The 19250-nt window shown below is 73.8% G+C and overlaps 2 protein-coding genes across 2 annotated transcripts in view; both read right to left on the bottom strand.

Annotated features, from left to right (window-relative positions):
- Positions 1 to 4711: 4711 nt before the first annotated feature.
- TNNI2 (troponin I2, fast skeletal type) overlaps positions 4712 to 19250 on the bottom strand; it is a 210381-nt gene continuing 195842 nt past the window's right edge. The window contains exons 2-6 of the mRNA XM_054570729.1: positions 5718 to 5761; positions 5494 to 5622; positions 5291 to 5380; positions 5025 to 5201; positions 4712 to 4904 (exon numbers count right to left, since the gene is read on the bottom strand). Coding sequence (XP_054426704.1) covers positions 4809 to 4904; positions 5025 to 5201; positions 5291 to 5380; positions 5494 to 5616 — 486 coding nt within the window. The 5' untranslated portion in view covers positions 5617 to 5622; positions 5718 to 5761 and the 3' untranslated portion in view covers positions 4712 to 4808. The remainder of the gene's footprint in view (positions 4905 to 5024; positions 5202 to 5290; positions 5381 to 5493; positions 5623 to 5717; positions 5762 to 19250) is intronic.
- On the bottom strand, positions 8325 to 10439 carry SYT8 (synaptotagmin 8). The gene is made up of 8 exons (XM_054570670.1): positions 10328 to 10439; positions 10047 to 10216; positions 9637 to 9735; positions 9365 to 9532; positions 9102 to 9269; positions 8914 to 9019; positions 8681 to 8814; positions 8325 to 8558 (listed from the first exon to the last, which is right to left on the bottom strand). The coding sequence occupies exons 1-8, from the start codon at positions 10437 to 10439 to the stop codon at positions 8325 to 8327; spliced, it is 1191 nt and encodes a 396-aa protein (XP_054426645.1).

Raw genomic sequence — 19250 nt, 5'->3', positions numbered from 1 at the left:
TGGACCAGGCCCTTCGCAGGCCGCCCTCCCGTCACGCCCCCATCCCTCTGTCCCCTCTGCGGGACCGGCAGGCCTGGGGGGGGGGCGCCCCTGGGGGACCCGGCGTCCGTCTGGGCGGCAGGTCCTACGGGCGGGCCCTTCCTGTGCGTCACCCGAGAAACTGGCACTCACCGTTCACATGGCGTCGTTCACCCCACATTTGGGTGGGGGTGGGGGTGGGGGCAGAGACCGCGTCTTATGTGTCCCCGTGCCCCCAATCCCGGAGCAGTGTCCAGGGACGGGGGGACTGACCGAGCGACGCGCCAGGCTAGTCGGAAGCCAGGACGGAGCGCGCTCTGTGGGGGTCAGGGCGGGCCCAGGGAGGCGCCAGGGACCTGCCGGGAGGGGTCCGTGCGGGGCCGGGGGCAGAGGGACACGGTGCTGCTGCGGAGCATCAAGGCGGACCGTCCGGGGAGCTGGGCACCCGGACACGTTGGCCTCAAAGGGCAAATTGGGACGGTCCCCAGGAAGGGCGATGACAGGACCACACACTCGTGACTTCGGGGGACGAGGCGCCAGGGAGGGTACAGGGGAGCCTGGGCAGAGCGGCTGAGGGGGAGCAGTCAGCACAGGGCGGGTCCGGCCGGGGAGGGACAGAGCGGGGCTGCAGGCCAGACCTGGCAGCCGCCCGAGGGCCGGCGCGCAGCTGCGGGCACCGGCAGGGCCGCCGGAGCAAGGGGGTCGCTGCTGGTCAGCACACGGGGTCCAGCCCCTGCAGGGCTGTTCTTGGGGACGGGGACAGAGGCTGGGCAGAGGGCGGGGTCCCTGGGAGGGTCGCGTTGGAGGTGGGACTCTGGCCAAGGCAGACAGGCAGGCGGCGGAGGGCGCTTTGGGGACCCCCGAGAGGGGTGGTCTCAGAAGAGCTGAGGTGGGGCAGGTGGCGGGGGCTCAGGGCGTCTGGGCCGAACGCGGCCCTGGAAACCCACGCCCTCGGGTCCTGACCCTCGGCGCCTGCAAGCGCGGCCTCGGTAGGAAGGAGGGCTCGGCAGGCGACCACATGGAAGGGAGGCCCCCAGCGAGGGTCTCATCCGGTGTGGCTGCCGTCCTCGCCAGGAGAGGGGCTGGGACGCAGACGCGCACAGAGCGATAGCCGCCTGGGGACACGGGGAGGGGACGGCCGTCGGCACGTCCAGGAGGGGGCCTCGCGGGGACCGGGCCTGCCTGCGCCTGGGGCTCGGACTCCGGCCTCCAGGACGCGGACCGTGAACGTCTGTGGTCCAGGCCGCCGTCTGTGGCGCTTTTTACAGGGGCTCAGGACACCAACACAAGGGCCGCGTCTGTCGGGCAAGGCAGGCCAGACATTTCAACGGATCCCTGGGTCTCGGGGCCTTGCTCTCTCCCCATCGGCAGCTGGCAGGCGGCGTGGGTGGGGCAGGAGCCCTGCTGCTACCCTGGGACCTGGGCTCTTCCCCATCAGGGAACCAGGGTCCCGGCTGGTCTCCTGCTTCCAGCTGGCAGGGCACACGGGTGGGGACCCGAGGCGGGCGGGGGAGGCCAGGGGCCAGGCGCCGACACACCTGCCCACGGGGCTCAGCCTCAGGGCCTGAGACCGGGGGGCAGGAGGAGAAGCCAGGGTGCCCGGGGCGGGCTGGCGGCCTGGCGCTGCCGCTAGCAAGCGCCGGCCCAATACAGGGGGCGGGGGGACTGGAGGAAGTGGGGACACGGGCGGGGGGACTGGAGGCCCCGTGGGGAAGCCGCACAGAGGCGCCCGGGGCCGGTGGGGACCGGCCAGCTCCGAGAGGCTGGGGGGCGCCTATGGGCCGGATGGGCAGGACACCCCCCCACAGGGGTGCCCCCCCCAGGCGTCTTGCGGGTGAATCACCTGCGCAATAGAGGCTGGTGTACTGGGGTCCCCCCAACCCAGCGAGCTGGGTCTTAGAGCCCTGGTGCAGGCACTTGAAGAGGAAAAGGCCAGGGGGGGGGCTTCGGACCGACGGGGACAGGGAGGTCGCAAAAGGGGATCAGAAGGGTTGGAGGGACATGAGGAGAGGACAGGCAGGTGGGGAGTGGGCCCCCCAAGTGGATGCGCTGGGAGGGCCAGTGAGGCGAGAGCCGCCAGCTGCCTTTGGGGGCGAGTGAGGGGGCAGCGGGCAAAGGGGGGCAGCCCAGGCCCCCAGCTGTGGCCCGCGTGCGCGGGGCGGCTTTTCGGTGCTGTGTGCACCTCCGACGTGAGGCGAGGGGGCCCAGGTTGTTGGGGGAGTCGTGGTGGGGGAACCTGGCGGGGCGGGGGAGGGACAGCTGCCGGGAGCTGGGCCTGGGCTTGATGGAGTGGGTGTGGGCACGGGGTGGGAGGCCCCTCCCTGAGGCCAGCCTGGGGGGCTCAGGGCTGGGGGGCTCAGCGTGGCTGCCGGCCGGCAGGGGGAACGGGGACCCTCTCCACAGATGGCGACAGAGGCCCAGGCGTCCCGAGCCCTTGGAGCTCATCAACATCCCAGTCGGCTGGGGGCTCATCATGGGAGGCCTCCTGGAGGAGGTGACCGTGATGAAGTTGGGGAGGGGGCGGCTGCGGGAGAGCCCAGGGGAGGCCCCAGGCCCGTGACTGGGGCCCGGGCTGACTCCCAGGAGGTGCGGGCGGTCCCTCCCCACCTCTCCATCCCGTGAGGCAGGTGAGCGCATCTCCACACCCCCTTCATAGTCGGGGAAACCGAGGCCCGCAGCCCATCGGGACAGTGCGAGGAGGGTACAGGGCAGCCGGGAGGCCCGTGGGCGGCCGGCCACGGGGGCAAAGGCGGGCCTGGGCCCGGACCGCGCTGCTGCTGCAGGACCGACAGGGGCCGCTGCGTCGGCTGCGGCCGGGGTCTCCTGCCTCCCGAGCACAGCCCAGGTGTGCGCGCCCGCAGCTTTCCCGCGAGCCGGCCTTTCATCTCCCCGCCCGCCTGCGGCCTTGCAGCCTGCTCCCACCGGGCCGCTCGATTTACTCTCATCCGGTTTGCCCACCTGTTGGCTCCCAGCACCCCAGGACGCTGGGGCTCCGCTGCGCCCCTGCTGCGGCCCCAGCCCGGCGCTCAGCCACCCGGGGAGCCAGGTCCCTTCCAAGGGGGGAGGGGGGCGCGTCTCTCCCTCAGCTCAGCAGGGCAGGGCAGGGGGCAGCCCCCACTCCCCGCCCCACCCGCCCCGGCCCTGCAGCCAGGCCGCCGCCCCGCCCAGGACTCCCTGGGGCTCCCTTCGGGGTCCTTCCTGGGCCGTGTCCAGGACTCGCCTTGTCCCCCACCTCGCCCACCTCAGGCTGCCCCCCGCCTCTCCTTTCCAAGGACCCCATCCCCAGCCCAGACCCCTGCTCCTTCTTCTGCCGCTGGACGCTGCGGCCGCCACAGGATGGCGAATGCACGGCCGGCCCGTCCACTCTGGCCTCTGCCCCGGACGGGCCTCGGCCTAGACCGTCTCTCGTCCTCCTGGCCCCCCGAGCCCGCCCGGCTCCGAGCCCCCGCCCCAGGCCTGCACCCCGCTCGGAGCCCTGAGCACCCCTCAGCCCTGATGTGCGTCCTGAGCCCGGGATGGACCCCCGGTGCCTCGCTGCCTGGCTGTGCTTGCCCGGCCCCAGGGGTGAGCCAGGCGCTTCCCCAGGAGGCCCGGCCGCCCCCCCACCGGGAGCGGGCAGGGGGCGGGGGGCCCGGGGGCTGAGAGGCCGGGGCCAGAGCTACAAGGCCGCCTTGTTGGGGGGCCTGCGCAAGCTGCTCAAAGGACACAGCTGGATCCCAGGCTGGGGAGGGCGGGAGCGGCCCTCGGTGAAGGCCATCGGGGCGCCGGCTGGCGTCAGCCCCCGGTCCCTGGAGGCAGCCAAGGCTCCTGTCTCCGGCCCCTGGCGCTTCAATCACTTGGGCCTCCGGAGGGCAAGGGCAGGGCGGCCGCCCCTCCGCCGCGGGCCGGGCCGGGCCGGGCCCCCCCGGCTCCCCACCAGAGATCTGAGCAGAGGGGCCTTGGCAGGCAGGCCCCTGCGCCATCTGTCACGGGGGAGGCTGACAGCCGCGGCCTCCCTGTGACAGTCCTCATCCGGGCCGTCAGGGACGCAGCCCCTTGATGTGTGAGGTGGGCCAGGGCCTCGGGGCTGAGCAGAAAGGGGACCCGAGCCCTCCCGCGGGGCCCAAGTGGGGCCAGGCTGGCTGGGCTTCCGTCCTTGCGGGCGGGGGCACGGACCCCGGCCGCCGCGCGCTTCTCCCTGGGCGCAAGGCACCCTGGGAGGACCGCCTGGCCCGGGGCTGGCTGCCCCCCCCCCCCGCGTTCCCTGTGGGGGCCGGGAGCTCCGAGGAGGCCCAGCCTGGGGGGCTGGGGGCCTCCCGCCCTGTGCATGCCTGCCGCGCCCCCGGCCCGCTCTGTGCCGCGTGGAGCCGGTCCCTGCGCGGGCAGAGCTCCTTATATGGTCGTGCAAACTGGCTGCTGGTCTCACGTGCAGAGCTGCTGCTCAGACGTGACTCAGGCCATCTGTCTCCGGACCCTGAGGGGTCGGCCCGGCCCGGAGTGAGGCCCGGCGAGGCCTGGGAAAGGCCCGCCAGCCGCTGACCATGGCGTGCGGCCTGGCCCGAACCCCCCAAAGCCCGTGCTCCCGGGCACGCGCCCACGGCCCCGCCCCCCCGCCCCCCACTGACTGGGGCCTTCCCGAGTGGGAGTGTGGCACCGGGGCTCGGGCCGCCCGCGTGTGGGCAGAGACGGGGGGCAGGACCACAGCAGACCAGGCGCGGAACCGCGAGTCTTTATTGACAGCCACGACGAGCCGGTCCTTCCCGCAGCTCGCTCTGCTGGCCGCGGGCAGGGCGCGGCGGGGGGCGGGGGGCCTAGGACTCGGACTCGAACATCTTCTTCCGGCCCTCCATGCCGGACTTCTCCTCGATGTTCTTCCTCCAGTCTCCCACGTCGCGCAGGTCCCGCTCCTGGGGGCGGGCGGGAGAGGCTCAGGCTGCCCGCCCCGCGGCCCCCAGCCCCGTCTCCCCTCTGCGGACAGCCCCCCGGGACTGGGCGGGCCCGCTCCGCAGGGACGCCGCGCGGCCTACCTTCTCGGTGTCCTCCTTCTTGACCTGCTTCAGGTTGGCCCGCAGGTCCATGCACACCTTGTGCTTGGAGCCCAGCAGCGCCTTGAGCATGGCGTCGGCCGACATGCGCACCCTTCTCAGCGGCGGCCGCTTGAACTTGCCTCTCAGGTCGAACAGCTTCTGGTTCATGTCCTCCAGCTGCGGGCGTGGGGGGCGCTGGGCAGGAGCCGGCAGGGCCAGGCGCCCGGCGCCCCCCGCCGCCCCCGCGGCGCCCCGCGACCTCTCACCTCCTTGGTGCTCTTCTGCACCTTCACCTCCATGTCGTACTTCTCCTCCTCGGCCGTGTCGATCTTGGCGTGCAGCTGTTTGCAGAGCTCCTGCGGGGGGGCCGGGGAGCGTGGCTGTCCCCGCGCCGGGCCTCTCCCCGCCCCGCCGTCCCCCCGCTTGCCCCCTCGGCCCGTGGGGAGCCCGAGGCGGGGTGCGTGGGTACCTGCACCTCCGTGGTGGAGCCGGGGATGTGCAGCGGGGGGCAGTGCTCCGCCAGGTAGTTCTGCTTCTCTGTCTCGCGGCGGCTCTCCTCCTTCTCCAGCTCCGTGGCCGCGATCTGCAGCATCACGCTCTGCGGGGTGGCAGCAGGCGGTGAGGGACTGCGCGCAGCGGCCTCCCCGGGCCCCCCCCCGGCCGCCGCGGCCCCCCGCCCCGGGCGGCACCCACCTTCAGGTGCTGTCTGCGGGCCGTGATGGCCCGGTTGCGCTTCTGCAAGGCAGGGAGAGGAGCAGAGTCAGAGCCGCGGGGCCGCTCGCCCCCAAGCACCCCTTCCCAGGTGCTGCACGGCTTCCGGCGGCTGGGCCTGGGGGTCCCCAATGCGGCCCGGGGGCCCCGTGGGGGTGCGGGGACGAGGCTGCGCCCCGGGGGCCATGGGGAGGGTTGGGGGTCCCTGCAGGGCGGGGGGTGGGGTGCAGTAATTCGAGAAAAGCCATTTCCAGGACAGCTGGGCCACAGCCCCACTTCCCCTGCCCCGGGCGGTCCTGGCAGCCACTTCCCCGCGCGGCGGCGGCCCCGTGGGCAGGGCGGGCGGCGGCGTCCTCTGGGCCTTGCGACTCGGACCTCTGACTCATCCCAGGTGGGCGGTGCCGCCCCCTCCACGTTTCAGCCCCAAGGAGATACTCACCTCATCACTGATCCGGGAGGGTGGGGCGGGGGAGAGAGAAGAGAGAGGTTAGGGGCCTGCCATGGGGTGGGGGGACGGGGAGGGCAGAGTGGGAAGAGACCCTTGCCCGGGGGCGGGGAGGTGGGGTGGCAGGGCACCGGGCATGGGGCCTTGACTTACTCCCCCATCCTGAGGTCCTGGGCTTAGAGCCTGTGGGAGAGAAAGAGGGGGCGTCACCACAGACCCGCGGGGTGCAGCCTGTGCTGCCCAGCGCCCAGCTCCACCCTCCCGGGCAGGGGGTGATGTCTCGGGATGCCCTGGGGCGAGAAGTAAGAGAAAGTGTCCCAGAAATGGCCCGGGCGGGGCCTGGAGTGCACAGCTGTCCCTGAGGAGGGCGGGATGGGCCAGCGCAGGTGGCCGCCAGAGAGACCCTATTTTTAGCCCTGCTCCTTCGGCTCGGGGCCCAAGTGCATGGCAGAGGCTGCTCCCCGGTTTGGCCCGGGCTCCCTCCCACGCGAAGACCCCAGCCGGGGCCCCAGAAACGAGGTCTGGTCGTCCAGGACTGCCCAGGGTCCCCGCATCGCCCCAGCCCGCCCCCCGCTGCATCTCTCTCCGGCCCCCCGCCCCGTGGGAGCCCCTGCCCCACAGAGGGCGACTGGTGGCAGGCCCCCGCCCCCAGCCCGCAGCCCCCTGCCCCGGGAAGCCCTCCTGCGAGCCAGCCCGCGCGGCGCCCGCAGCCTCGGCGCCGGCCAGCCTCACCTGGCGTCGGGGCTGCGGTGCTGGGAGCGAGGTCAGACCGGCAACAGCGCGTGGGGCTGGTGGGCCCGGGGGAGGGGTATAAATGTCCTCCCCGAGGCCGGGCCCCTGCTCAGAAAGGACATGGAGGCCTCCTCAGACCAATGGGGGCGCAGGGACCTCCCCACCTGCCCAGGCCGCCCGGCCTGGTCCAGCCACACGCCACTGGCCCGTCCAAGAAGTCTTGGACGGGGGGGGGGTGCCAAGGTTGGGTCACTCTATTTAGGGATCGGTGACGCGCCGGAGAAGCCGCTGCTCCTTGCAAGGAGCGTGAGGGCAGCTGCGTGCAGCCTCGAGGGGCCTGGCCCGGCCGTGGCAGGGGCGCGGCTCCGGGGTCCGCGGGGGGCTCTGGGACCCCGGCCCCGCGGGTCTCGCGACAGGGCCCTCCACGCCACGGGGTCCCCACGGGACGGCAGCCACCTCTCCGGCAGCTCCCCGTCCCCCTTCCAGACCAGGGCCGTCTCCGCCACAGGCCGGCGGTGCCCCCTTGCCCCATGCCAGCCCCAGAGCAAGGCCCGGGCCCCGGACACGGCCCCTGGGCCCGCGGCCGCCGGGGCTCTCGGGGGTGGGCGCCGGCCCCCGCCTCCCCCCGCCCCCGGGCGCGGGTAGGGGCTGCCCGGGGCGTGCAGCCTGTGAGGAGCCGCCCTGCCTGCGGGCGGTTCCTGCACGGCTCAGAACACGCCCTGCAGCCAGGGTGGTGGCCCCGCCGGGAACCCTCCCGGACCCGAGGGGCCAGGGCCCGCGCCCCAACCCCGTGGAGGCATCTGGAGGACCAGGACTTGGCACCCTCCGCACCGGGCGCCTGGGCCGCGGGGCGGCTCAGGGCAGCGCGGCCCCGTCAGAGCGGCTGCCTGCTCTCCCCGCCGGGCTGGGCCCCTGGGCCCAGCGGCAGCTTCTGCAGGTGTCTGCTGCCCCCTGCTGCTCACACAGGGGAGGCCCTGCCGCCGCCCGCCCCGAGGTTCGGGGGCTCTAAGGGGAGCCGCGGCAGCCCCCAAGGCTGGGGTCCCTTCCTTCCACCGTCACCGACCCCCCAATCGTCCCGACGGCCCACCAGGTGCCTGTGGGGCCCTCTTGAGCCCACTCCGCTCACACTGTCCCTGAGGCTGCGGCCGCCACGTGGGAGGGCGCCCCGCCTCCCCGCGCCGTCCTCACCGGGCTCGAGGGGCCCTCTCCGCACCCGGGGTCCGGCATCGGGGAGAGGCCTCAGGGCCTGGATGGGTCTGAGGGGAGAACTCCTCCCGCCCCCGGCGGGGTCCCCAGCGCTCAGGAAGGACGCGAGGCCGGCGAGGGAGGAGGCGTTTATTGCAGTGGGTGCCGGGGCGGCCTGGACAGACGCCTGCCGCTCAGTCCGGGGAGACGGAGGCCCTGGGGTGCTTTCAGGAGCCGGGCAGGGGAAGTCTCAGGCGGGGCCGCAGGCCCAGGGCCTCGTCCACCTCCCCGGCGGGCCGCAGGCGGTGCCACTGGACGACAGGCCTCCGGGCGTGGGCCAGCATGTCCGCCCAGTGCTGCAGCGGCTGGCCCGAGGCCCGGGGGCCCAGCGCCACCTTCCCCACGGGCTCGGCCCGCCGCCCCGGGCCCCGGGCCCAGACGGCCAGGATCAGGTCCACGCTCTGGGCAGAGACAGGCAGGGGTGCAGCGGGGGAGGACAGTGACCGCGGTCAGGTCGGCCCCCCGCGATGGCCCGCCCGCACGCCCGCCCGCCCGCCCGCCTGCCCTTCCTCCGGCCGCCCACCTGGACCTGGCTGAAGGGCACGTGGAAGGTGAAGGCCTCATTGAAGTACGGGGCGGCCGCGCCCTTCCTGGCGGACGTCTTCCTCGTCTTCCACTTCCTCTGGCTCAGCGCGAGCTGGACCTTCACGTAGAGCTCTGGGCAGGCGAAGGTTGGGGGCGTCGCAGGCCTGACAGTCGAGAGCACAGCCACCCCGCTCCGCCCCACGCCCACGTGGAGGGGCGGCCGGCTCTCACCTGCCCGCTCCAGCTTCAGGCCGCGGGCCTCCAGCACCACCACGGTCAGCCGGCCTGAGCCGGGCGCATACCGGAGCGAGAAGCACAGCTCCCCCGTCGGCTCAGCCTGTGGGCACGGGCGGGACCTCGGTCTCCTTGCAGGTGCCCGGGGCAGGGCCGGGCCGCAGCCAGGGCGTCGGCGGCCTCACCTCGGCGGTGCCCGGCGGGCCCAGCTGGTGCCAGAGTTCCAGGACGTGCTGCAGATTCACGGCGCCCAGCGGCAGGCTGAGCTCCCCAAGGGGCGCGTGCCCGGGAAAGCGCCTGAAGTCCAGCACCACCACCTTCAGGACGGTCCGGGGCAGCTCCTCCGGCGGGACCTGCAGGCCGGAGACTGAGCAGGGCCCTGCCCCCCCCCCGCCCCCCGAGCCCGGGCCGCCGCCCGCCCGCCCGCCTGCCGCCCGCCCAGACTGACGGGGAAGGAGCAGGTCTCGTCGAAGACGGGGCAGAGCGTGCCGCGGTGCACCCGGGTCTCATGGCTGCGCCCGGCCTGAGAGGGCAGGCTGACGCGGGCGTAGGGGTCCGCTGTGCCGCCCGGGCTCCTGGCCCGCAGGTCCACGGCCTGCTTGAGGCCCACCCTGAGCTGGGGGCGAGGGGGGGCTCAGCCCAGGCCCTCCCGGGGCGGCCCGCACCCGGCGCCTCCGCATGAGCCCACGGGCCCAGCTGCCCGCAGGGAGGGACCCTCACCTCCCGGCTCCCAACGTCGTATTCCAGGGAGAGCTGCAGGCGCCCCCACTGCGGGGCGCCCCCCAGGCCGGACTGCACATCGTCCACCTCTGGCTGCACCTGGGGGGGAAGGCACCATGGCAGGTGCTGCCCCCGTGGGAACCCAGGCCTGGGGTCGGGTCGAGCGGCCTGCCTCCGGCCAGGCCGCCATGAGGGCTCAGCGCCTCGGCTCAGCCCTGAGACCGGCCAGGACGGACAGCGGAGCCCTGAGTCCCTCGCCGGCCCCTCCCAGCCGCCGTCGCCCCCCCAGGAGGGCCCTCGGGCCAGCCGCCCGCGTGGCGCTCGCCCCCGGCCACACTGAGCCGCCCCGGCCCCGGGCCTGGACCTCCAGCTGCGCCGTGGGCTCCGGGGGCGCTGGGGCCTCTGCTCACCAGGCGGGTGGTGGTGTTGCTTTGCACCCGGCCCAGGCCCACGGCCTCCTTGTCCCTGGGCTTCCTCGTGCGGCGCCGGCGACAGCAGCAGCAGAAGAGCACACAGAGGAGGCAGGTGGCCAGGAGGAGCCCGGCGGCGGCGGCGGCGGCCATGGGTGCCCAGCGGGGCCCTGGGGCGGGCACGGCGTGGGCCTGAGGCGCCCCTCTGGGCAGCACTGCGCCCGCCCGGCCGGGCCCGGCCCCCGCCCCCGCCCCCGCCCCTGCCGGGCCCCACGACTCACAGGGTATCCTGGCCACGAGGTCCGGAATGAGCCCGGGAGCGGCCGTGGTGCCCCCTGTAGCTGTGGTGGCCGCTGGGGCTGGGGCTCTGCGGGGGCCTGGGGGGCGCCCCATCTCCCCACTCTGCTGGCTGCGGGGAGACGGCCAGGGCGGCCGCGTCACGGGTGGGGGCGGCCCGTGGGGCCCCTGCCCACCGCCCTGTCCGCCCAGCGGCGGGGGTCTCCTGGGCTGGGGGCAGCCCGGGGCGACAGCTCAGAGCGGAGCCAGGGCAGGGGGGCCCTGGGCTTCGGCCCAAGTGCCAGCTCCGCAGCCCCCAGCCCGAGCTGAGCCGGCCTGGCCGGGACCGCCGGGGCCCTGCCCTCGCCGGTCTTCCCTGCAGAGCCCCCCACTTTGCAGGGCCCCCCCGCAGGAAGCCCCTCGATCCCGGCCCAGGGCCTGTGGGGGCCGTCGCCTGGGATCCCATCTGACCCCCGCCCGACCTCAGGCCACTGCGGTTTGCCGGTCACGCGGCGGCATGTTCACACGGGGGAGCCCCGGCCCGGGGGGCCTGGAGCACGGTGAAGGGGGCTTGCACGGTCAGGGCCCCGCTGGGGTCACGGGGGGAGCGGGGGGAGCAGGGGGACCGGCTGCCGGCGGCGCGAGCTGGTCTCAGCAAGCTGGGGCCGACGGTGCGTTCCTGGCACGGCGGGCGCGGGGCCAGAGCACCTGGGGGGGAGGGGGTGGGGGCAGGCAGGCACAGGGTGTAGCTGGGAGCGGCCAGAACATTCCTTGCAAACTGACTCAGCAGCCGCCGGCCCAAACCTGCCGATCTGCCGCCCTTGGGCGAGGGGGTAGGACGGAGGGCGGGCCGCGCAGCCGCCTGCCTGGGGCCTGGGGGCCTGGGGAGGGAGCGCACCTGGCGGGGCGGCTCCTCCCACAGCAGGGCCCCGGGACCCGAGCTGGGGCCGACCCCCGGTGGGCCCGTGGCGCCCCCAGCCCCCCAGCGGCTCTGGCTGGTTCAGCTCCTCCCGGCCTCCCCTCCTCTGGGGCGGCCGGCAGCCGAAGGGTGCTTTTCCCCGGCCTGGGGCTCCCTCCTTCTGCCCACAACAGCCTGCCACCCCTCTTGCCTTAGGAGCCCAGCCCAGGCCGCCCCCTGCAGAAGCAGCCAGGCGTCGCCCCGGGCCGGAGCCCCCGCCAGCCCGGGGCTGAGCGTGCCGAGGGGCCGGCGGGAGGGAGCCCACCGCGGTCCTGAGATGACCCCCCACGCCCCCGATCATCAGTGCCCGCTCCCCGACAGGCCGGCCACGGCAGCCCCGCGCCCAGAGCCAACCCACCCCCGCACGTTCGGAGGGGGTGCTGCCTGGGCCGGCGCTGGCACCCCGGTCCCTGCCGGTCAGAGGACAAGGAGGGATGTGGAGCCCGAGCTCGGTGGGACGCCTGCCTCACAGGCTCAAACTGCTAACTGGAACAAGAGGCTGCACGTTTTCTCCATGGGCCCCGCAGAGGCACGGCGCCTGGTGGCACCGGGGGGCCCGGCGGGATCCCCGGAGCAGCAAAGCAGGGGCCAGAATCAGAGAGGCCCCGCTCCCCGCGGGGAGTTTCAAGCCGGGCTCTCCTTCCTGGGCTGCCGGAGCCGCCGTGGAGTTAAAATGGCTGCCGTTGAGGCTTCTGTGCGGAGGATTCGGGACCGGGGTCAGCTCCGGGCCTGTGTGTCCGCCCACGTGAGGCTGGGGGCGCGTGCACACCCTCGGGCCTCTCCCCGACCTGCTTTCCTGGTGTCCTTGCCCGGCTCAGGTCAGGGCGGTGCGGGCCCTGAGTCACAGGGACAGGGCGCAGCCGGTCCGGCAGGGTTCCCGACCCGGCCTGGGGAAGGTCGTCCCCTAGGGCCACAGGAGATGCCTGAACGCTGGCCCCAGAGGGTCTCGGGGCGCTCCGGACACCGGCCAAGGGCGCAGAGGGGCCCGGGGAGGCCCGGGGAGGCCCCAGGGAGGCCGAGGGTCCCTCAGGACCGCAGGGTCCACACGGTGGTGAAGGTTCAGGAACGCAAGGCCACCAGGTGGCGCCATCTGCTGCTCGGGACCCCGCTGGCCGAGGGTCCGGCCTCCCGGCCTGGGGCTTGGGAGGAAGCCTACAGGGGCCCAGGTCGCAGACCACCTGGGCGACCCTCACGGTCCCCGCGAGGTCCGCCGGGGTCTCCGGCCTCCCTCGTGCCTCCACGCGGGGCTGCTGTGGGAGGGCTCCCTCCTGCCCACGCCCTGTGGGCCAGGAGGCCTTCCTGGGCTCCAGCTCCGGCTGCGGTCCGTCGGCCCATCCGTCCATCCCTCCATCCCCTGCGGCCTGGCTGCAGAACTCCCTCCCTCGCTAGGCGCCCAAGCCGATTTTCCCAGGCAAGGGGGGCAGCATCCTTCCAAAGTGCAGCCCCCCTTGCAGCCGCCCCTCCGGGGGGCCCCTCCAGCCAGTCGGCGGGCGCAGTTCCACGCTCTCCTTCCGGGCACGGGCCTGTTTGCCCCTGCCGTTCCGTGCCGGGCGGTCCCTCACCGTCCCCGTCCCCCTGGACCTTCCAGCACTCCACTTCTTCCAGGAAGCCCTCCGCCCTGGGTCCCCGCCCAGGCCCGCGTCCCAGCTCCCCCAGGCAGCGGGTGGCCGGGTGCCCTCCTGTGGGCTTCCGGGGGGCCCGGGAGGGCCCCCAGTCAAGCCGCGCCCCCAGCACTTCTGCCTTCTGTCCACTGGGTGTTCTTCGTGCTTCAATGGGAGCAAGTTTCTGTGGGCCTTCCCGGGGAGGAGCGAGTCCCCCCCATGTCAGCGGGGTCCCCGGGGCAGTGTGCTCTCACCTGACTCTGGCCTGCCCGGCCTGCAGGCTGTCCTCTCAGCCCGGGCACCACGGGCCCGGCTCAGAGGTGGCGGCCGGCGGCCGGCGCTCTCTGCCTCTCCTGACAAGAAAACCTTCCTGGTGGGTGAGAGGGTGTGGGAGGCAGGGCCTGGGGAGCCCCACCTCAGGGCCGGAGCGCGGGCCCTTGGGAGCTGGGAACTCCCTGGAGCAGGGGGGGTGGGGGGCTGGGCCCCCCCCAGTCCTGCTCCCAGAGGACCGGACAGAGGGGGCGGCAGCCCATCGGGCTGATCTTTGGCAGGGCAGCGAGAGGAGGTCTGTCTGGACCGGGTTTGGGAAAGCTGTGTGCATCCGGGAGGGTGTCCTGGGTCAGGAGGGCGTGGGATCAGAAAGACAATGGCTTCCTGGTGCCGCCAGCACCGAGCGCACGGAGGCCTGGGGCCGGCAGGGCGAGCTGTGGGCGCTGCCGGCCGAGCCTGCCCGGCACGTTCAGGGTGCGCTAGCAGGGGGGTGCCCGCCGCGGCCCAGGATGCTGGAGCCCAGGGAGTCTTCCCAAAGTGCTTTGCACCTCTGCCTCAGCCTCTGGCCGGGCCGGACGGTCCCGAGGGGCCACCGAGCCGGGGGCCAGGCGCCCTGGCTCCCGACGGGCTTCTGTGGAGCAGCAGGGCCGGCCCCCTGAGTCCCGGCTCTGGCCAGCTGATCTGGTCCCAGCTCTCTGGGGCAGGTGCCCCACTGTGCCCTTCGCTGAGTGCCCTCCGGGCCAGAGTGTCTCGAGGAAGCCAGGACGGGCTGGTGGCCAGGCCCGGCTGGTTAACGTTTAACCCTCCAGGGCTGTCCACAGGGCCGATTGGGCAGCCCTGCCCCTGCCCAGGCTCCGAGGCCACTCAGCGGGCACAGCAGGTGGGACGCGTGGGTGTGCGTGTGCCCCTGCCATTCCCGAGGGGCTCCGGCCATGCGGTGGGTGGGGTGCCCCCAAGTCCGACCCAGCGGTGCGGTTTGGAAGAAGTGTCTAACAACAGGTCCACAGAGGAGGCCTGTGGACGCGCCGCAGGCAGGCGCCCTGCTCTGGGGGGGGGGGGGGGGGGGGCGGAGGGGGCCCCAGGCCAGCCCCCACGCTGCGGGGCCCCAGGGTGCGGCCGATCAGGGTGCTAGCGGGCGCTGCCTCGCCTGCGTTGTGCCTGCCCTGGGATGCGGGTGCCGCCATGGCCAGCGGAGGTTCCAGGGCAGGGAGGGAAGCCCAGCAGAGGGGGGCTGGTGGCCGCCCCCCCGCCCCGCCTGTTGGGCCGCCAGCGCCTCCGGGGACCCTGCGGGCGGGCGGGCGGGGCCCGTGCTCCGCTTCCTCTGAGGAGGCTGGGGCCAGAGTGGGGGCCGGCGGGAGGCGGAGGGGGGATGTTTGAGGTTGGAACTCAGGGCAGATGCCAGCTGAGGGAGGTGGGAGCTGCTGGCTTGGAACCGCGGGACGTGCAGGAGCTGCACGTGTGCACCCTGCCGGCACCCACAGGGCCCGGGTGGGCCCAGGCCAGCTGAGGATGAGGCGCGGGGCTCGCCTGTGGATCGGGGCGCCTGTGCTGCTCGCCGGGGCCCCGCCCGTGCGTGCCGGTCGTCCTGGACCCAGGCCACCCCTGCTCTCTCCTTCTGGGAGCCTGCGCCCCTCTCTCCTGGGCGTCGGCTTCGAAGGACTGGTTTCCTGGCTTCACTCACCATCTTTTGAATCTGTGCTTTTTCCTGTGAGTCCTGATTCCTGGGAGATGTGAACCCCACTCTTTGGAGTCTCTGGGTGAACTGTGACCCATTTATCTGGAAACTGAGGGGACGCACCCGTCATCAAACTGCATGTGCCATGCGTGTAGCCTCCCCCCGCCAACGGCGGGGGCTCCAGCCCCCACGTCAGAGAACCGAGGACCCCCGTGACCAGGCACAGGGTCCCTGTTAGGGCTGCCTGCACCCCACTGCACCTCCGAGGGCCCCTGGGCCTCTGGGGCCTGGGCCGGGCTCCCCTGCAGCCCCAGGCGGGCCGCGCACCCACCCAGTGCACCCGAGCCCCAGGGCGCCCTTCCCCACTCCTGTGTCTGCCTGGGGACACGCCTGCCCCCGAGTTTGCATGCAGCCTCCATGCTTCACGCCCAAGGCCTGGGCCCCAGGACTCGGCTCTGCGGCCACCAGGGTGTCCGGACAGCCCGTACCCCTGGCCGGGCCCCTGCGTGCCCGGAGCCCCCACCGGCACGTCTCGCCCAGCCTGCGCGCCAGGCCAGGCCGGTGGCCTCGGCCTGTGGTTTGGACACCCCCGCTCCGCCCGCCCCTCGCTGCTGTGTGGGTCCCATTCATCCCTGTCTGGGGCTCTCTGTGTGCGATTCATGTGCACGCCGCCCGCCCGCCCGCCCGCCGCCCAGGTGTCTCGGATGCCGAACCTACGTCTCCAAGGGGGGGCCCCCACCCCAGACGTGCCTGGGTCCTGTACCCCGCTAGAGCATCTGGGGTCCTGCACCCCGCTAGTCTGAGTGTGGGGCCTGTACCTCATTTCTGGGTGTCTACTGTCTCCCACGCCGCTAAAGGGCTGCTTGGGGACCTGCAGCTGGGTGCCCCTCAGTCCCCGACCCTCACAGACTCCGTTCTTGGGGCTCTGGGTCCTGAACCCCATTCCCTGGAAAGCTGGGGCAACCTGTCCTCTCAGCCTTTCTGGAGCCCGGGTGGTGGATGCCGTGAGTCTGGGACCCTGGGGGCCTGAGTCCCCCCCCCATCCGGGCCAGGGCAGCGCAGACCCCGGGCTCCGGGCACGTGGGCCCGGGCCATGTCTGCACGGCGCCGGGGGCGGCCACCTCCCGCGCCCCGAGGGTGTCTGGGCAGCTTTGCACGGCCCTGCGCCCTGCTCAGCTCAGGGCCAACAGGCCTGGCCCCGTGGCCCTGCGCAGATGGGGTTGGGTACCGGTCACCCTGAACTTCTGGATCCCAGAAGTAGGTCTGGACTCCAGGTCTCCACCCCCTGGGGTCACGGCAGCCGGACCCTCTTCCCGTGCAGCTCAGGCTCCGGACCCCGAGGCCCCGCGTCCTGCAGCCCCGGCCCACAGGCATCGGCGCGTCCGGGCGCCGTCCCCCGGCCTCCCAGGCCTCCCTAATGAGGACTCCGGCCGCCAGCCTGGCAGGGGCTGGCTCCCCGTCTCCAGGGCTCGGGGTCCTCCCTGGTCACCCATGAGTCGGCAGCTGCCCGGCGCCCTGTCACGGGGCCCCGGCCTGTGCGAGCCGGGCTCTCTGAGCCGCGTTCATGCCCGGCCACAGGGGGCCGCGCCTGCCGTCCGAGCGTCTGCGTCCGCCCCTACGCCCGAGCCTCCACAGGCCCCGGGGCACCTGAAGGGCCTGAACCCCCTCACACGGACCCCAGGGCTCCATCCGTGGCATGAAGAGCTGCTGGCAGCGCCCCGCGGGGCCAAGTCCTGCGTGGCACGCCCTCTGACCACAAATGTGCGGAGGCTCCCCTGGGCTCCAGGCCCCGGCCTGTGCACCCACCCTTGACCGCCCGAGTCACACCCAGCCTGAGTTCTGAGGCGCCCTGCACCCCACCCATGGGGGATTTCAGCAGTGGGGGCCCTCGGCGGCCTGCACCCACCCCTCAGGTCGGCCACGTCCGGGCCTCGGGCCCCCGGTGGCCAGGGCCAAGGCCCGCCGCCCGCTTGGCCGCCCGGCGCCCCTCCACGGGCGGCCTGGCTCTGTGAGCCCATTCATCCTGTCCCCGCGTCGGTGAGCCGGGCTCACGCGTGACTCCGGGCAGGCCGCGCCCCGTCCGCCCCCGGCTCAGACAGCCTGCGCTTTGTCGCCTCGGCCCCAGCGGCGGCACGGCGCGGCCGGCAGGCACATTCCGGGGTTTGGCTGCGAGCCAACGCAAACCCCGTTTACTGGCAGAGCAACAAGTAGGGGTAGGGCGGGAAGGACGGGGAGGGGAGAGAGAGGGACCCTCGGGCTGGGGGCGTGCGATCAAAGCCTTCCCAGCGCGGCGCGTGTCCCGGACAGGCCGCCAGCAGGCCTGGAGCGGCTCTGTGCGCATTCCAGACCCCTCCGCCCGCATCGCCCGCCCGCCAGTCCCCCAGCCCCCGGGCCCCCGGGCTCGTCCACGGCAGCTCGGGCCGGTCCCGTGTCCCGGGGCGGGGGGACCAAGGTGGGCAGTGGGGGTCCCACCTCGGGGGCCTCTGACCCCTGCTCCCCAGCATCCAGGCCCCAAGAGGGGCCTGGGCCTCATCCACTGACGGTCAGGTCTTTGTTCTCTGTGGTGTCTCTGGATAAGCCTGTCCTGGGAGTCCCCGCGCTCGGGGCCCTGGAGGCTGGCCCAGGCGCTCCCGCCGGGTTAGCAGACCCCTGGCCTGCACCCGCCGCTGTCCTGGCCTCACTCTCGGAGGGCCGGGTCGTCACGTCCTGGCCTTGCCCCTTCCCACTCACGCAGGGCTCCGGGCCCGGCCGCCAGCCCCGCTCCCCTCAGCCCCGCTGGCCCTGCCGGCCCCAAGCCCCCCAGGTCTGGGGCAAGGTGCACAGGGGCCCCTTTCCAGCAGCCCTGTGGGGTCGCGGGGTGGCCAAGGAGTTCCTGCCGCCGGGCAGCCAGGGGACAGGGGCCCCGGGGAGCCAGGCTGGCTCCGTGGCTGTGAGTGCTGGCGGGGCCTGGGGGCAGCCCCCTCTCTTGGTCACCTCCAGGGCTTCTTGGCTCTGGGGGGGGCCTGCCAGGTGGGGAACAGTGGGTGGGGACCCTGAGCGAGCATTGTGGACCTCACACAGAGCACCCCAGGCCCCCCGTGCTGGCCAGAGGGCCCCACCGCCCTGGAGGGGTCCCTGCCACGCCCGCTCAGCCCTGCTCAGGCTTGGGGCTCGGCCGAGCCGCCGCTCTGTCTTGCAGGTGGTCTGCAGGCGACCGAGTTCGGCGCTGGGTAGTCCAGGACCTGTCCCCACACCCCCGCTCCTGTAGGCCTTTCTCAACCTCCCCGGAGGTCTTTCCCAGGGCAGCAAGTGGCCTGGGGTGAGGAACCCGTCCCGGCCAGCGCGCCTGGGCCCGGGAGGCTGGGGAGCAGGGCCGGGACCCCGTGACCACGGCAAGGCCGGGATGAGTCAGGCTCCAGGCTCCCCCTGCTGGCTGCTGGCTGCTGCTGGCCGCGGCCTGGCCCGGCTCTGTCGACCCCCACAGCCGCCCCGCGCGCCCCGCCCCGCCCAGGGCCCTGGCAGGCGTCTGGGCGCCCCTTGGGCCCCTTCTGCAGCGCACGGCCTGGCTCTCGCCCTCCGAGGGGGCCTCTCCTGGGACCCCGACTGTCCCCGGAGCCGCCATGCTGGGACCCCGTCCCGGAGGACCGGCACCTCCTGGAGGCCTGGTCTGCGCTCAAGCCTCCGAACCGAGGCCCCTTCTGACAGCCCCTTGGCTGGGGTCATGGGAGGCTGGGGGCTGTCATGAGAGGGCTGTGGCTTCCTGACCTCCAACCCCAGCCCCCCAAACCCTAGCCCAGAGGGTCACCTGGAGTCCCAGGCATCCGCATCAAAGGCCCCTGTGGAGGTACTGTGCGTCACCCATGTGACAGAGGGAGGCCCCGGGACATCCCCCAGTGCCCAGGCCCAGGACAGGCTGGGGACAAGGGGGCACAAGGGCCATCGGCTCCCCGATGCACACGGGGGAAGCAGCGTGGGGCTGGGGGCAGCGGCAGTGCAGCGGCGAGGGGGCAGAAGGAGACACGGTCAGGGGGTGCTGAGCGGGGCCGGGGGCAGGAGCTCAGGCCTCCGGCTGCTGTCCCTCCGCCGGGACAGACGGAGCCCGCCGGCCGCCCTGCCCTCGGTCACGGGGCGGCCGGCCTGTACCCAGCGGGGGGCTCGGAGCCGCTGAGCTCCCGGGAGGCCCCGGTGACGCCCGCCCACACCTGCACACGGACTCTCTCGCTCTCAGGGGCTGGCGCTCCGGAGGCCCCCGACTCCACGCTCCTGGGACAGTGTGGCTTTCTATTCTCAGACTGTCTCGCCACACGAACCTGCCCCAGGAGGAAGGAGCGTCGGCCCCTCCACGGCCACCTGCTGCTGCGCGCCCCTGTTGCCCGGCCGGACAGTCACACAACCATGGCGACCACCGAGGGGCGTGGGCAGACTCGGGCCAGGGTGCCACGGGC

Source organism: Pteronotus mesoamericanus, unplaced genomic scaffold (genome assembly GCF_021234165.1).
Source record: "Pteronotus mesoamericanus isolate MK-2021 breed Mesoamerican mustached bat unplaced genomic scaffold, CSHL_Meso_final contig_214, whole genome shotgun sequence".
Classification (NCBI taxonomy): domain Eukaryota; kingdom Metazoa; phylum Chordata; class Mammalia; order Chiroptera; family Mormoopidae; genus Pteronotus; species Pteronotus mesoamericanus.
This window is presented reverse-complemented; position numbering and strand designations above follow the sequence as displayed.